This window comes from Castanea sativa, chromosome 7, assembly GCF_040712315.1.
Source record: "Castanea sativa cultivar Marrone di Chiusa Pesio chromosome 7, ASM4071231v1".
NCBI classification, from domain to species: Eukaryota; Viridiplantae; Streptophyta; class Magnoliopsida; order Fagales; family Fagaceae; genus Castanea; species Castanea sativa.
In genome coordinates, this window is record NC_134019.1 from 30,734,114 (window position 1) to 30,749,126 (window position 15,013).

A 15,013-nucleotide genomic window follows, 5' to 3' on the forward strand; every position below is an offset into this window, starting at 1 on the left:
GGCCTAATATATGAAAACCCCAAGCTCACATCAAAACTCCCAAGATAGCTTAGACACTTATAACTTTAACTTGCAGCAACCTTGAGTTCTATCACACAACAGCACACAGCCCATGAGGTAGAAAAAATACTAGTGGATTTCTGTCTTGGAAGCATCATATCAATAATAGGTGAACCCCAAGCTCACGTAAAAAACCCACAAAGTAGCTTTAGGCACTTATTAACAGTTACTTGTGTGCATACTAAAGCTTTTAATCTCAATGCATTCTGTTTGACATTAAACTAAAAATCGGAGTTGGAGAACAAATTCGCAAAATTTGCAGATATTTGACATATAAGTGGTGACCAAAAAAGGATCTTATGTATTAGTTACATGCAACATCGCTTTTACATTGTGACAACTCTTATAGCAAAGGATAAAGCAACCATGACTTTGTAGATGTTCTGTAGAGACTCTAACTCTCAAAATAGAGTAATGCACTCATGAAGAATTTTCTACTCCTGTTGATCTGAGTAGGGGATAAGCTCTTCATGGCTTATGGCAGACATAAAAAGTTGCCTTTAACCTGCAAAGATTTGACATAGATCCCCTAACTCCTCGGATACTCAAAAACAAGACCTTCTGCAACACTTCTTGCTCTTCCATAACCAAAAAGCTTGCCTACAATAGTCAAAGCAAAATCTGCTACTGTAGCAAGTCCCCTGCTTGTAATCAGTTTACCGTCAATGACCACTTTGGCACCATCCACTGCTTTCGAAAGTGTGTCTATGACAGACGGATGAGCAGTAGCTCTTTTATCCTGTATTTTGGCAGAGGGATGGCAAAACTTTAACATATGAAGGCTCAAAGCAGGATGATAAAAATTGGTTTGAATTACCTTCAGTAAACCCTGTCTTTGCAGGACTGCAGGTGAAGAGCAGACTGCTCCATATATTCTTCCAGCTGAATCCTGTTCTTTGATCAGTTTCTTGAGAATCTTAGATTTGTGTATCCGCTCAGTCCCGGCAGTTCCTCCCTGAAATTTTACAATGGAAAAATCTTAATGGGTGTAGTGTGGAAAAGAAACAGTATTATTTTAAGAGTATCATGCATAAAAAGTGACTTCTGACAACAAAGCATGAGTCAATAATAAGCAGAATAAACGCTAAAATTTAAAAGAGACAAGGGGGTGAGAGGTGGGAAAAGGTGCATCATGTCAAAAGAAAAAAGAGAGAGGGAAAAATATTCAAAAAAAATTCTTAGTGCCCAAATATAGAAGAGAACGCAAAAATGAAGTACCAATATGAACCAAGTACCAATAGGTTAACTTTAACATGGAGAATTATGATGAAGCCTGTGCTGAGTCAACCAATTAATACAAAGAACTTCTAAGACTTCATATGTCATTCGATCTTGGCCACACAAAGATATAATCTATCTGACCAATACCGATTCTGAAGTGAAAATTCAAGATCTTTTTAAAGAAGAAAGAAGAAAAAAGAAAAAAGAAAAAAGAAAAGATATCCCTACATCCTAACACTACTATCAAGAAAGGTGCAAGAATGCTGCTTGTATCATTCAAAAGAGATGCTTGTTTATCTTACTGGAAGAATGATTATATCATATATTGACTCAGCAGCATCGCCAATTAACTTATCAGCAACAATTTTTGTGCCTTGAGATGCCAAAATTTGCACAGATTTTTCAAGTGAAGCAATGATGACATCTACTTTTGCTCGCCGTAGAATATCTGCAATAGTTACTACTTCAATTGCTTCAGAGCCATTTGCAACTGGAATGAGGACCTGCATAACCATGAGTGATGAGAAAATATCTTACAGACACACAATGAAAAAAACACTCATAGGCATTGGATGAACCTACATCAAGGATGCAGGAATATACATCAGTACATGTCAATTGTAGATAAAAGACTTGTATCTAAACATACGCCACCTAACATATAAAACTTGAAGGGCAAGCAAAAGAATAGACAATGAGGTAAAAAAAACTTTCAAGTCATGGCAATCAGTCTCAACCCTTATATGCCATCTTATTCAGCTAACAGATACGATGACGAAAGCAACTCCTTAGCAGCATACTTATACGATGAAAAAAAAAAAACTATTGAAGTTGTCTGGGGTAAGAACCATAATGGAAAGATGGATAATTCTATGTTAAAAATTTCTTCCCTAATCACAGATCTGTGGCTAACCGTTCCTTTAAAGAGGGATGCAAGGATTGTAACTTACTAGTGCTGCTAATAGTTGAGAGCTTAGACTACAAAGTACCCATGACCACAATAATCAAATGACTTACTGCTTTCCCATAAAAGGTTTTTGAATGATATCTAGCAACACTTTATGCCAAGAAATGATCATTTGGAGGTAAACAATGGCAAGGAAATGATAAATGAGAACTATAAGCAGAATTTAAGTATCTCTTTTCATTCATCCATAAAAGAAATGGACATTAACTATCAGAGAATAGAAGAATCTGTTACAAACCCATGAGTAGAACTCACCCTTGAAAACCGGCTTGCAAGGGGAGGGTTCCAAGAGCTTATAAACACATGATTAAGCTTATACTTAATACATGTAGGACACTAGGATCATAAGAGAATCAATGTGTAGTAGGAGGCGGAAGAGGAGTAGTAGTAAATAATAAAAATATCATTAACCAAGCTGCACATATGTACACAAAAGGCTTTCTCAATTAAGGAAAAAGAGAAGCAACTTACACGAGGCATGTGGTCAACAGACCAGTCAACTTTGTTGAACTCTTCCTTTGTATGATTATCATCAGCCGTAGACACCAACTAATATAGTAATATAACAGAAACAGTGTTAGCTCAAGCTAATAGGCAAAATATATAAGAGAAACTCTGATGTGAGTGAAATTATAAATTTGTTATTCAACTACAAAGAAAAGAATGAAATGTTTAGTTTTGGGATATCAGAAGTGCGGGGACTTAGCACATTCACCACTTTGCCTTCTTTTTACCTGTGTCTTGCATATACTTTACATCAAGGTTTAGAATTTTTTGTATGTGTGTGTTACTTAAAAAAAAAAAAAAAACTATAAGGTGTTGAACATCTCTCTCTCTCTTTCTCTTTACTATCAACAATAATGAGCCCATCAACCTTCAACGGTTTTATGTAAAGAGGTCTTTGAGATTGTTTGATTTCTGTAGAATATCACCTTTTCCTTACTAGTGTTATTAACGGGTATCTAAAATACTCCTTATTGTCCAATTTTTCATTATGCTTTCATTACTATGCATGTTCCATTTTGACCAAACCATAAATAATCTTAGTGCAAGTTTGGAGCAGAGGCAGAAGAGAGGGGAAGGTGGATAGAAAAGACTCTAACTTGTATGAAATTCCTTCCATGACAAATGTGAAAATAACCATCAAAGGATAAAGTCTGAGCTGCAAACCCAACTAGAGTAGCGGCCTTACCAACACTTGTCCAACCTCCTTGGCAATAGACTCTCCAAACAGCTGCTCCGCCAAGGAAAGAGCAAACTCAAAAGTAGTTCCGGGACCACGGCTTGTTGTAAGCTCTCCTGAAACTTGAATACTAGATTTAACAGCCCAGAAGGTTGGAAGCTTGTCCATGAATGCAGGGTGACAAGTCGTCTTGCAGGACAAACTACACCACAATTAGCCAACCATGATACATTTATATGAATGTATTCATTAAATTTCAATAAAAATCAACCCAAGGCAGCCACCTGCTTTTTCTTCAGAAGACCCCAAGGCTTCAGCGTGACTGCAGGGGCAGCACAAATAGCGCCATATAGCCTCTTTTCCTCAGCCTGTTTGCTCATTATTTTCTGCAGAACTTCACAGTCTCTTAATCGTACCGAGCCGGGCATTCCTCCCTTAAAACAATGCAGATTACATTAATCACCAAAAAAATTAATTGCCAAACCTATTTGCACAACTTGTTTAGTCTACAACCGGATTCCCACATAAATTGATTGATTTGTCAGTATGGATGCAACTAAAGAATTATGATGCCAAACCCCCGCTCAACCAAACTACATGAGGAGTATGCAAAGGAACACCCAAAAGAAAAGGAAAAAAAGTACAGGATTAACATCTAAAATCAATATTCAATGAAAGCTAATAAAATTGAAGAAGAAAAAGATGAACTAGCAGCCAACTCCCATACGTGTAAAGACTGCAGGAACAAAGTACTACTATGAGCTTATGGCCTTCAAAAGAGAGTGCGTTCCTTCTCTCCAAATAATTCACATTAAGCATAATGCAACAGCCCTCCAAATTTCAGACTTGATTTTTTTTTTTTTTCCGAAACAATTTTCCAACCAGCCAATAACTCAGTCACTGACTCACCATCCCTGGCATTTCCCAACTAGTCCTGAATAAGCTCAAAATAAGTGACCATAAATCTGTAGCTACCATGCAATGAAGAAAAATATGATGCACGGACTCCCCATTAGATTTTCACATACAACACCAATCAATAAATAATATACCCGCTTCCTCAAATTATCCTTTGTAAAAATTTTAGTTATTTTACCCTTCAAAACTGTCCAACAGTTCAATCAAAAAGGGACCGGATCATCCTATACTCTTTTCTCAGGTAAACCTTTACAGCATACAGATCATATCCAAGAAAGATCCATGGACCCTAATTCCAAATCTTGTACAGCCCAAAGAACAGATGGATTCCACTGAACGCTGCCTGTAGAAACATCCAGGTAATCTGCCTTGATTTTTGCATCTCTATTTCTTAAAGGTGTGTACCTTAAAAGGAATGTAATTCACAAAGACAGTCCAGCAACAATGTGCTTCCACAGGTTCACTCCATAAGGACCCCTCCCTATATCAGAACACCATCCACCCCATGAAATTCCGTATATTTTCTATCATTCTCCTCCAAGGGAATCTGTTTCCACCGCATATAGCCACAAATTAAACAACTAATTATCTCCTAACCCAATCTTTCAAGTTGGATAGATAGGAGTGCAAACAGAATTTCTATTAACTAAATGGAATTTAAGCTCACATCTCATTGTTCATTTCATTTCAATAATGCCCTTGTCTACAATTCTTAGCTTTAACACAGTGCCTTGCTTACCAAATGACTAAACTTTATCATGGCCACAAGCAGCTACGATGCTTTGCTTCTAAACTAGAATGAAAAGAACTTGTTATTTTTAAGAATATGCAACAATTTAACAAACTTAAAATTTGTACCGGCAATGCGACCAGATCGAAAACTTGATCAGAACAAGTCGTGATGGAGGTATCAGCAACCAGTTTGGTACCGCTAGAAGCTTCAATCTGAAGCTGTGGCTCCACTGAGGCCACGGTCACATCCGCACCAGCTCGGCGTAGAACATCAACTATAATAACAGCTTCCATTTCCTCTGTACCAAATCCAATAGGAACCAGAACCTGCCCATACAGAAACACGCAAATAACAAAACTTTAATCTTTCTAAAACAGTATAGTTTCTCAACTAAGCACTTAAGCTCCGTTTGGTTGCCGAGGAAATACAAAATTATATAACGTTCATTTCTTTCATCGTATTTCTCAGCAATTTAAACTTTTCTAACGAAATGGAGAAGTGGGTGTTGTAGAAAAACCTTCTTTGGAGGAAGAGAGGTGGTTGTTGTTGTTGATGTTGTTGTTGTGCTTGTGGGTGTTGGTCTTGTTGGAGAGAGGCTTTTAGTGGGTTTTGAAGTGCGTTTTGGAGTGGGAGTTCGTTGGTGTTGGGAGGGCATGGATGCAAATGATAAGGAAGAAAAAGTAGTTGCAGAGGCAGCCATTGGAGAGAGCTTGTGAGAAGAGAAGTTGAGAAACGTTGGTGAGAGAAAAGACGAGAGAGACTCCATGGGAAATTGGGAATAGATGCTTGTTTGCAAAGCATCAACTCCAACTCGCATAACCAGACTGTTGTGACTTGTGAGAGATCCTTATCTGGGGTTTAGTTCGTTTTCAAGGATTTTTTTTTTTGTTTTGAAAATAACCCTAAAACCCAAACTTTTTTTGTTAGTTAGCAAAGTTTTAAAACTAATTTAGTATCTAACAACTCGAGACCAAAGAACTTGATTTTGGAGTTATAAATCAAGCATTACAAACTCGAGTTCTATGCGTGGAAATCGATCATTTCGGACTCGAGTTCCATATGAAGAAGAACCAGAAGGAAGAACCCAGGAACCTGGATTTTTTTTTAAAATAACTATAAAATCCAAAGAATTTTATTAGTTAGCCAAGATTTGAAATTATTTTGCTAACTAACAATTCGAGCGTGTTAGTATCGATTTTGGCTTAAAAATCAAGTATGATGTACTCGATTTTCCTATTGCGCTAGCAGGACAACTTGTCCACATAGGCATGCAAATCGAGTCTAATGGACTCGGTTTTTGGTCATGAAAATCGACTCTATTAGGCTTGAGTTTCTAGTCTGGTCCCACCAAGGCTTTTCTACGCTCAGGTCATGTACTCAGGTCATGTGGATCTCTTTAATGGAAATCGAGTCTACTGGACTTGATTTTTGGTCTTGTCCTACTAGTGTTTTTTAGTCACGTGGATGTATAACTCGAGTAAATTAGACTCGATTTCTCTTTACTGGAAATCGAGTCTATTAGATTTGATTTTTATGAATGGTCCCCAGCCCGTCCACGTGTAGCATGTGGGTCCTAACTAGGACCTTTTTCCCCCCTTACAGGCTCACACCCTTTCTTCAACTCTCACACCCTCTCTTTACTCACTCACAACTTTCCTCAAGTCTCACACAACACTCACACTCACAACTTTCATCAACTCTCACACAGCACTCACATTAACAACAATCTTACACAGGTAATGTTTTTACAATATTGGGAATATTTTTTGTTAGTTAATATTGTGATTGTTTGCTAGGTTTTTTTTAAAAAAAAAAAAAATTTAAGAAACAATTAGAACGTATTAGGAAATTTTTTGTTTTTTTGTTTGTTAGTGTAAATATTTTGATTAATTTACTTGTTAGCATATTGTGATTAATGGCTAGTTTAAAAAAAAATAATATTATGATTAATTATTGGGAATATTTGTTTTTTTTTTGTTAGTGTAAATATTGTTATTAAATTATTTGCAAAGTTTTAAAAAAATTAATATTGTGATTAATTATTGAGAATATTTAGTATTGGGGGAATATTTAGTACCAAGTATTGTGATTAATTATGTTATTATAACATATTAGGAATATTTTTTTTTGTTAGTGTAAATATTGTGATTAATAATATGCTAGGTTTAAAAAAAAATTTAATATTGTGATTAATTATTGGGAATATTTAGTACTAAATATTGTGATAAATTGTTAGGAATATTTAATAGTTTTAGGTTTTTGTCATTGTTATGAAATGGATTATGAGTTTGATACCTAAGACACCCATTTGTAGTCTTTTTAGCATAAGTTATTTCAAGATATATTTGTTTAAGATTTGTAACAGAGATTTCAATAGATAACTAGTTGGTATAATATTTAAGTTTGATACCTAGAATAATTTGGAATTTTAAAAGAATATAAAATTGGTAAGGACTATTTTTGTATGTGACTTGAGGTGAGTATATGCTAATTTGGTTGAGGTTAGTATTGTTGGCATTTCATACGCAAAGTTTTGTGATTGATGTTAATTGACAGTTATAAATTTGTCACTAACATAATTGCACTTGATGAACTATAGGTTGACAATGATCTATATAAATATATACTACGGTGGACCCCTTAGCAATGTCGACCCTTATGACGGATTCCCATTTCAAGGTCCACATCACTTTTATTCCATGATTCTTATTGAGGGCAATGTAAGTAGATGCGTGTTGGCCACTATGGGCATTACTGACTTGTCATTAAGGTTCCTTATTGATAGGTAAAAGATGAAGCCAATACCAATTATTTGAAGATTTCTAAGGACTTAGTCTTTTCACGTGTAAAGCATCTTTGCTTTGTTGTCTCCGTGGTGTTGGATGACATTGAGATTTGAGGTCCAAGGATCTAAGTGACAAATTTGTTTGGAGTAAATTCTTTATTTGGTTTTCTAAAAGGTTTACATTGGATTGGTATTGGGAAACTGCAAGGATTTTGAATAGGCTTTGGATTGATGTAAGTAACCTTATCCTAATTGGTTTTATTTTGTGTATTTTAACTACTGAAAATTGTTTATAGTGGTTACAATTTTATTTCCATTATATTACTAATTTCAAGTAAAGAATTATCACAAATATATATGATTACTGAATACATGATGTATTTTATTTAATTATTTTTAGCTATACTGTTCCAAAGTAAAGAATAAAGATTTTTCACAAATATATATGAGCATTGAATATAAGATTTATTTTATTTAATTGTATTTTTAGCTATATTGATTTAAAGTAAATAATATAGAAATATCACAAATATATTTGAATATTGAATATATGATTATATATATGTATGTATTTGAATAAGATATATTTTTGTTAGCAACTATGATTTCATATATATGATTATGGACAATCTGACTATAAATTAATTTTGATACCCAAACCAGTGATGGTTATTCATTGGTACTTTGATACTTAGCCAATAAGGCTTATTTATTGGTATTTTGATACCCAAACCAATGGGGGTTATTCATTGATACTCTGATACCCAGCCAATGAGAGTTATTCATTGGTACTTTGATGCCCAGTCACGGGGATATAGTGTGACCGTAGTCATAAGATTGTTACAAATATGAATTACGTTTGAATATTTGAACTATTTTGAGTCCTTAAAAATACATATGTATTTTGGAAATGTTTGAGTATTTGAACTATTTTGAGTCACTAAAACTGCTTATGTATTTTTTGGAACCTATTGTAAGTTATAACTTTTGATATATGGAAAACTGACTATTTTCTAATTCACCTATGCTATATTTGTAAGATTAAAGTATGAGATCTATGTGCAACTTATTATTTTAAAACTATGAAACTTCTTTAGTTATTTTGAAAACACATAGTATATTATAACTTTTGAAAACACATATGACATCTTATACTTTACAGATCTATTGCTTGATGTAATTTATTAGGATTTTGGTTACTTATTGAGTTGTCAGCTCACCCCGTTTTTCCCCTCCAGTTTCAAATTGTGAAGAAAAGCAAGTTTTGAAAGTTTTGATGTTGTGTTGTGAGCAGAGAAAGAAGCTTAGTGATTTTGGAATTAGATGGTCTTGTAATAGTCTTATATCTTTTGGTCAATTTGCATTATTTACATGAGGTTTAGATTTTGTTCCTTTAAATTTTAGAGATCTATTCATAAAGAAATTTTTAAGGTATTTTGAATTTATTTGATGAAATTTTTGAGGATAATTGTTAGTGCTAAGAAGGCCTTGCATACTTGTAGGGTCATTACTTTATAAGCGTGCAGCCGTTGTCACATGCTTATCTTTATGGTTGTGTTCGGGGCATGACAAGGCCCTTAGGAAGAAACTAGGAACCGGGGCGGCAGGAAAGTGAACCCGACTCATCCATCATGCCATACACATATCTAATGAAAGAGGATCTAGACATGTGGACCCAGCTACATGATGGAGGATACCGTTATGGGGCTATGACAACCAATGTCTCGGAGTGCTTCAATGGAGTACTCAAAGGTGTCTGTGGCCTGCCCATTGCTACAATGATTGAATTCACTTGGAGCACTTGGAGCAAACTTGTCACGTATTTTCATGATCGAGACAAAGAAATTACTCATGATCTCTCGGAGGGCAAGGTGTGGAGTAAATATGCCTTAAAAATCTATGATGCAAATATAAAAAAAAAAAATCTAAAGCGCACCAAGTAAGGACGTTTAATAATTTCCATGGTATATATCAAGTAATGACTGCATACAACATCCATAGCTCTGGAGGGGGACACCATAGTCATGAAATAAACATATTGGCCAGAACATGTGGTTGTGAAAAGTGACAAAATCGAAAGATTCCTTGTTCACATGCAATTACAGTTCTTCAGTACTTGGGGCAAGATGCGACTAGATATATTGACCCATGTTATAGTTTGGAGAACGCCATTCACACCTACTCACACCAATTTGTGGTGCCAAAGTTTGAGTCATTGTGGAGGGATGTGGACGGTCCAAAGTGGGTGCCTGACCCAGACCTGTTACGGGCCAAAGGTCGACCTGTGAAGTTTAGGATACGGAATGAGATGGATGGGGTTCGACGATAACCGAGAAGCCGGAGGCCAGATTCTGACTTGAGGGAGATTCAACAAAAGCAAAGCTGTGGATTGTGTCATCAACATGGACATAACCATAGAAGAGGTTTGCTTTCCTGTGGGGCTTCGACAAGCAGTAATGATCCAAACTAGGTAAGTGATGCTTTTATATAAAATGCCATGATTGTGTCAATTAGCCAAGTTGCATAGATTAGTACTTTTGTTTTGGCTTTTGGTATCTAATGACAATATTTTAATTTTCATCAAGCATGCAGATACTCGATTTTGGAATGGCGTTGTAGATGTAAATTGTGGTTCTCTTTATTGTGTATTCGAACTTACTACTGGGTTGTATCAGCACAATTATTATTTTGTTTATCACTAAATGCACTTGTAATCGAAGTTTTCTATATCCAATGTACCTGTTTCTAGATTGTGATATTATGAATGTTTAATTTTGTCTTTCAATTAGTTAATTATTTCCATTCTTTTCCCCCTCTAAAACATGGTATTGGGTTGTGATTTTTTACTTGCCTAAGATCCTATGTTGTAATCAAGAAGTGAGATTGCTATACTGTGGAGGGAATGTGTAGTCATGAAGCAAGATCCAATAGAAGTCTTGTCATTATGGCCTTGTAATCAAAATGAATATAGTAATAAAATTTTGCAGGATTGAAAAAAAAAATGTTGCAAGTGCCACTTTTTCTTGGTGAGGACCATTTAGATTTAGAGGAACGGAGGAAGCTATGAAAGAGTTGAAATGGGGCAGAGCTTATTATTAGAACATTACAGTTTTTTGGTTTTCATAACAATCTGTACAGGAAATTTCAACTATGATTTTAATATAGATGATCATAACAACAACAATAATAGGAAGACTATCACCATATGCAAACATATAGTTTTGTTCACTGCTTGTGTGACAAAATCTATCAAGTACAATGCATGCCAATAGAAAATCATGCATTACCAATAAACAAAAAATGTATTGATTACAAAAATATTATTTAAGATGAAGAGTTTAGATTTAGTACATCATTTTGGACACCCTTTAATGGTTGAAACTTTTTAAAAACTAATCAATATATTTCTCCATGACTAGCCAAGTTAACTTTCTGAATTTGGTAGTATTTCATAATCATCCTCCTTGTTTCTTACAAAAATAGTGTGTAGAACCCTAAAATATTGTCCATGTCAATTGTTATTAAACAATAACCCAATAAAGTGCGTTACTTAAAGGTAATTACAATTATTTTATTTGAAGTCCCATTCCATTTCTTGGCAGTCATATTATAGAAGATTCTAAGCCACCTAAAAAGTAAAACTTTTAGAGAGAGAGTATATTGAAATATGAATGCCCACCAACTCCCATTGCAGCATGATACTGATACTCCCCTCGTCACATTCACACCTCCACTATAGTCTCATCACAATCAAAATGGTTTTGTTATGAATGCCTCTTTAAAATCATTGGGGACCACTTTCATTGGATGGGTTTTTTCCATTTCCAATGAGACGTAATTAACACTACAAAATTTCAAGCAAAAAAAAAAAAGCCTGTAGTGTAACAAGAACACATATATGATGTATCTAAAGCAAACCCAAAAAAAAGAAATAAATCTGGAGCATTAATAAATAAAAAAATTATTTTGATCTAATCAAAGCAAGTTGATTGAGAAGGGGTACCTACCTTCAAATTGAGGTTGAGCAGTGGTGTGAGGTTTGAAGACTGAGAGTGAGAGTTTGAAGAGTGATGAGGTTGAGCAGTGGCATGGCGTGAGGTTTGAAGGAGAGTGAGAGTTTGAAGAGTGAGAGTGAGGGTTTGAAGAGTGACAATGAGAGTTTGAAGAGTGGTGCAAGGTTTAAAGAGTGAGAGTGAAAGACTGTGAGGACTCGGGCGCGAGGTTTGAAGAGTGAGAGTGAGAGACTGTGAGGACTCGAGTGTGATGTTTGAAGAGTGAGAGTGAGGGTTTGAAGAGTGATCTGTTGAGTGTTTGAGTTTGAGTGATCTAGACATATGAAGGGCTGAACTGAAATCGAGTTCAGAAGGCTCGGTTTCCATTTAAACTAAATCGAGTCCTCTGGGCTCGATTTCATTTAAACTAAACCGAGTCCAATGAACTCGATTTTCAGGCCTACGTGGACACTTTGTCCACCTCAGTTGCTGGCGCAATGGGAAAATCGAGTGCAATATACTTGATTTATAATCCCAAAATCAAGTCCATTGGTCTCGATTTGTTAGATACGAAAATAGTTTCAATCCTTGGCTAACTAATAAAATACTTTGGATTTTATAGTTATTTAAAAAAAAATCCTAGAAACCTAGACCAAACGAAGAATCGATTTTGGACTCGAGTTCCATACGAAGAAGAACCAGAAGGAAAAACCCAGAAACCTAGACCAAACAAAGAAGGTTCCAGCGACGGTGAAGATTCGAAGAAACCAAACAAGAAACATGAAGGTTCCAGCGACGGCGAAGGTTCCAGTGCCAGTGACGAAGCTCCTTTTGCTGAAGATCAGTTCACCGTCGAAGAAACCAAACAAGAAACACGAAGATCTGGAGAAACCAAACAAGAAACACGAAGGTTCCAACGACGGCGAAGGTTCCAACGGCCGTGACGAACCTCCTTTTGCTGAAGATCAGTGGGCTTGTTGTTTTTTGCTGAAATTCTTTGCTGAAGATCAGAGGGCATGGGTTTTGCTACTGTAGGGAGATTTGGGTTCACCGGTTCAGAGTTGGTCGTTTCAATATGAACTCGAGTGTTTCATTCTCGATTATGAAATTCGAGTGTGAACCACTTGCTTTCCAACTGAAACTCGACTCTTCCTCGTTCGATTTCAAAGAGCAAAATCGAGTCTATCGGACTCAATTTGTTAGATTGCTAAATTGTTTCGAAACCTTGCTAACTAACGAAATTGTTTAAGGGATTGGTTATTTAGAAAAAAAAATCCCATTTTCAACTCTTCGCTCTTCGAACATCTCACACCATTTCTTTCCTTTGAAAAAAAGAAAAAGAAAGAAAGCTAAAAAATAACAATTGTTTTTAATTTTTTAAGAACAAAGTTTAGCGCTGTAGCCTAAGGTTACTATCTTATTCAATATTTTTTTTATTGGAGGTGAGTTTTGATGAATCCATAATTGGATTACATTTTCTTCTTATATCTTCCATATTTGCAAAATTTCTAGAAAATTAAAAATCAATAATTATGTCATTAATAAACTGTTTAAATTGCAATTTTTTTTTTGTAGTTTAAAATTATGCATAAAATATAAACTTATACATAACATAGTTAATAATATCCGATTGACGCAAAATTTGACATGTGTATTAAAAGTGTAAAAAACATGCAATTCAATAGTTAGATTTTCAAAATATGTAGTAATGTTTATTTTATTGAGTAAGATTATAGTCTTAGGCTACAAACAATTTTGTAACTAAATTTTGTCCATTTTTATATATAAATATAAAAATTGGTGAAGTTCAAGTATTAATGTTATTCAACTCAAATAATTTTCCTTACTATCTTTTTTTTTAAAAAAAAGACTCAATAACTTTCTATTAATCAATTTACTTATAATACCTTATATTAGATGATAATAAATTTGTAACTATTTTGTTTATAAAATATTTACAATTATGTTAAATTATACTTTCTAAATTTAACATGTTTTCAGTTAAGTTATTTAAAATTTTTTTAATTTCGATTTTTTAACATTACCTTGTTTTTAGTTTAATCACTAAGTCTAATTGAACATGCAACATGCATGCTCAAATGCTTTTTTTAAAACAAAATTTCAAAACTATTATTTTTATGTGTGTGGATGTGTTATTTTTATTTTTTACCACTATTTTCTTCTTAAAAATTTGCATGAACACATACATTAAATATGAATTCTATCCCTCATTAAAAACAACTTATTTTAGATACCATTTTCATGTGATCAAAGGATATAAAATAATATTGCATTCTAGCTTAACCAACACCATTTAGGGTTCAAATCACTGCACCCTCAACTATTAAATTATTAAAAAGAAATACCAATCTATTTTCTATATAAATTTTCATATGAAATATCGGAGGAAATTAAAAATTTGCTTAATTAAATTTTTTGTTAGGCATCTATTTTTGTATTGTATCTGTGCTATTGCATTGTGTTGAGGTGAAGGCTTGTATTGTAGCATGAGTTGTAAGGTGTACCATTGTACTGTGGTGTGTGTTGTAGGGTAGCATTGTTGAAGGCAATTAGTGGTAGTTAGAGGTGGTTAGTCCAACTAATGATCCGGGTAGTTAGTTAGGATGTGTGAGGTGTATATAAGAGGCAAGGATTGTATCTGTTGGATAATAAAAAGATTCTGATTGTTATGTTTCCGTTACATATCTCTCTCTTTCCTTCCCTCTCTGTTTCTTTCGCCTTTCCCATTACTTAGCTACGGAGGCCCAGGTCCCCTTGAAGTGACCTACCCTCAATCCTAATCCCAGCAATATTTTGGGATATTTTGAGTTATGGGAAATGAGTGATGGGATGATGAGTGAGGAGTGATGATATTTGAGTGATGAGTGAAGAGTTATAGATTTTTTGGATCCAAACAACCCCTAAGTTTCCCATTCCTGTTGTGGATGAGTTGTTGGATGAACTTGCAGGGGCTTCTATCTTTTCCAAGTTGGATTTAAGGTTAGGATACCATCAAATCCGTATGAAGCCTGAAGATATTCCTAAAACAGCCTTTAGAACTCATGAGGGACATTATGAGTTCCTTGTCATGCCTTTTGGTTTGACCAATGCCCCAGCTACTTTTCAAGCACTCATGAATGACATTTTCAAGCCT

The 15,013-nt window shown here is 34.8% G+C and overlaps 1 protein-coding gene across 1 annotated transcript; it reads right to left on the bottom strand.

The window, feature by feature from the left end:
* Positions 1-293: 293 nt before the first annotated feature.
* LOC142642032 (protein DJ-1 homolog C) lies at positions 294-5,940 on the bottom strand. The gene is made up of 8 exons (XM_075816381.1): positions 5,600-5,940; positions 5,208-5,408; positions 3,716-3,865; positions 3,441-3,620; positions 2,720-2,797; positions 1,584-1,784; positions 878-1,015; positions 294-799 (listed from the first exon to the last, which is right to left on the bottom strand). Exons 1-8 carry the CDS (start codon positions 5,897-5,899, stop codon positions 590-592), a joined length of 1,458 nt encoding a protein of 485 aa, XP_075672496.1. The 5' UTR covers positions 5,900-5,940; the 3' UTR covers positions 294-589.
* Between the last annotated feature and the right edge of the window lie 9,073 nt (positions 5,941-15,013).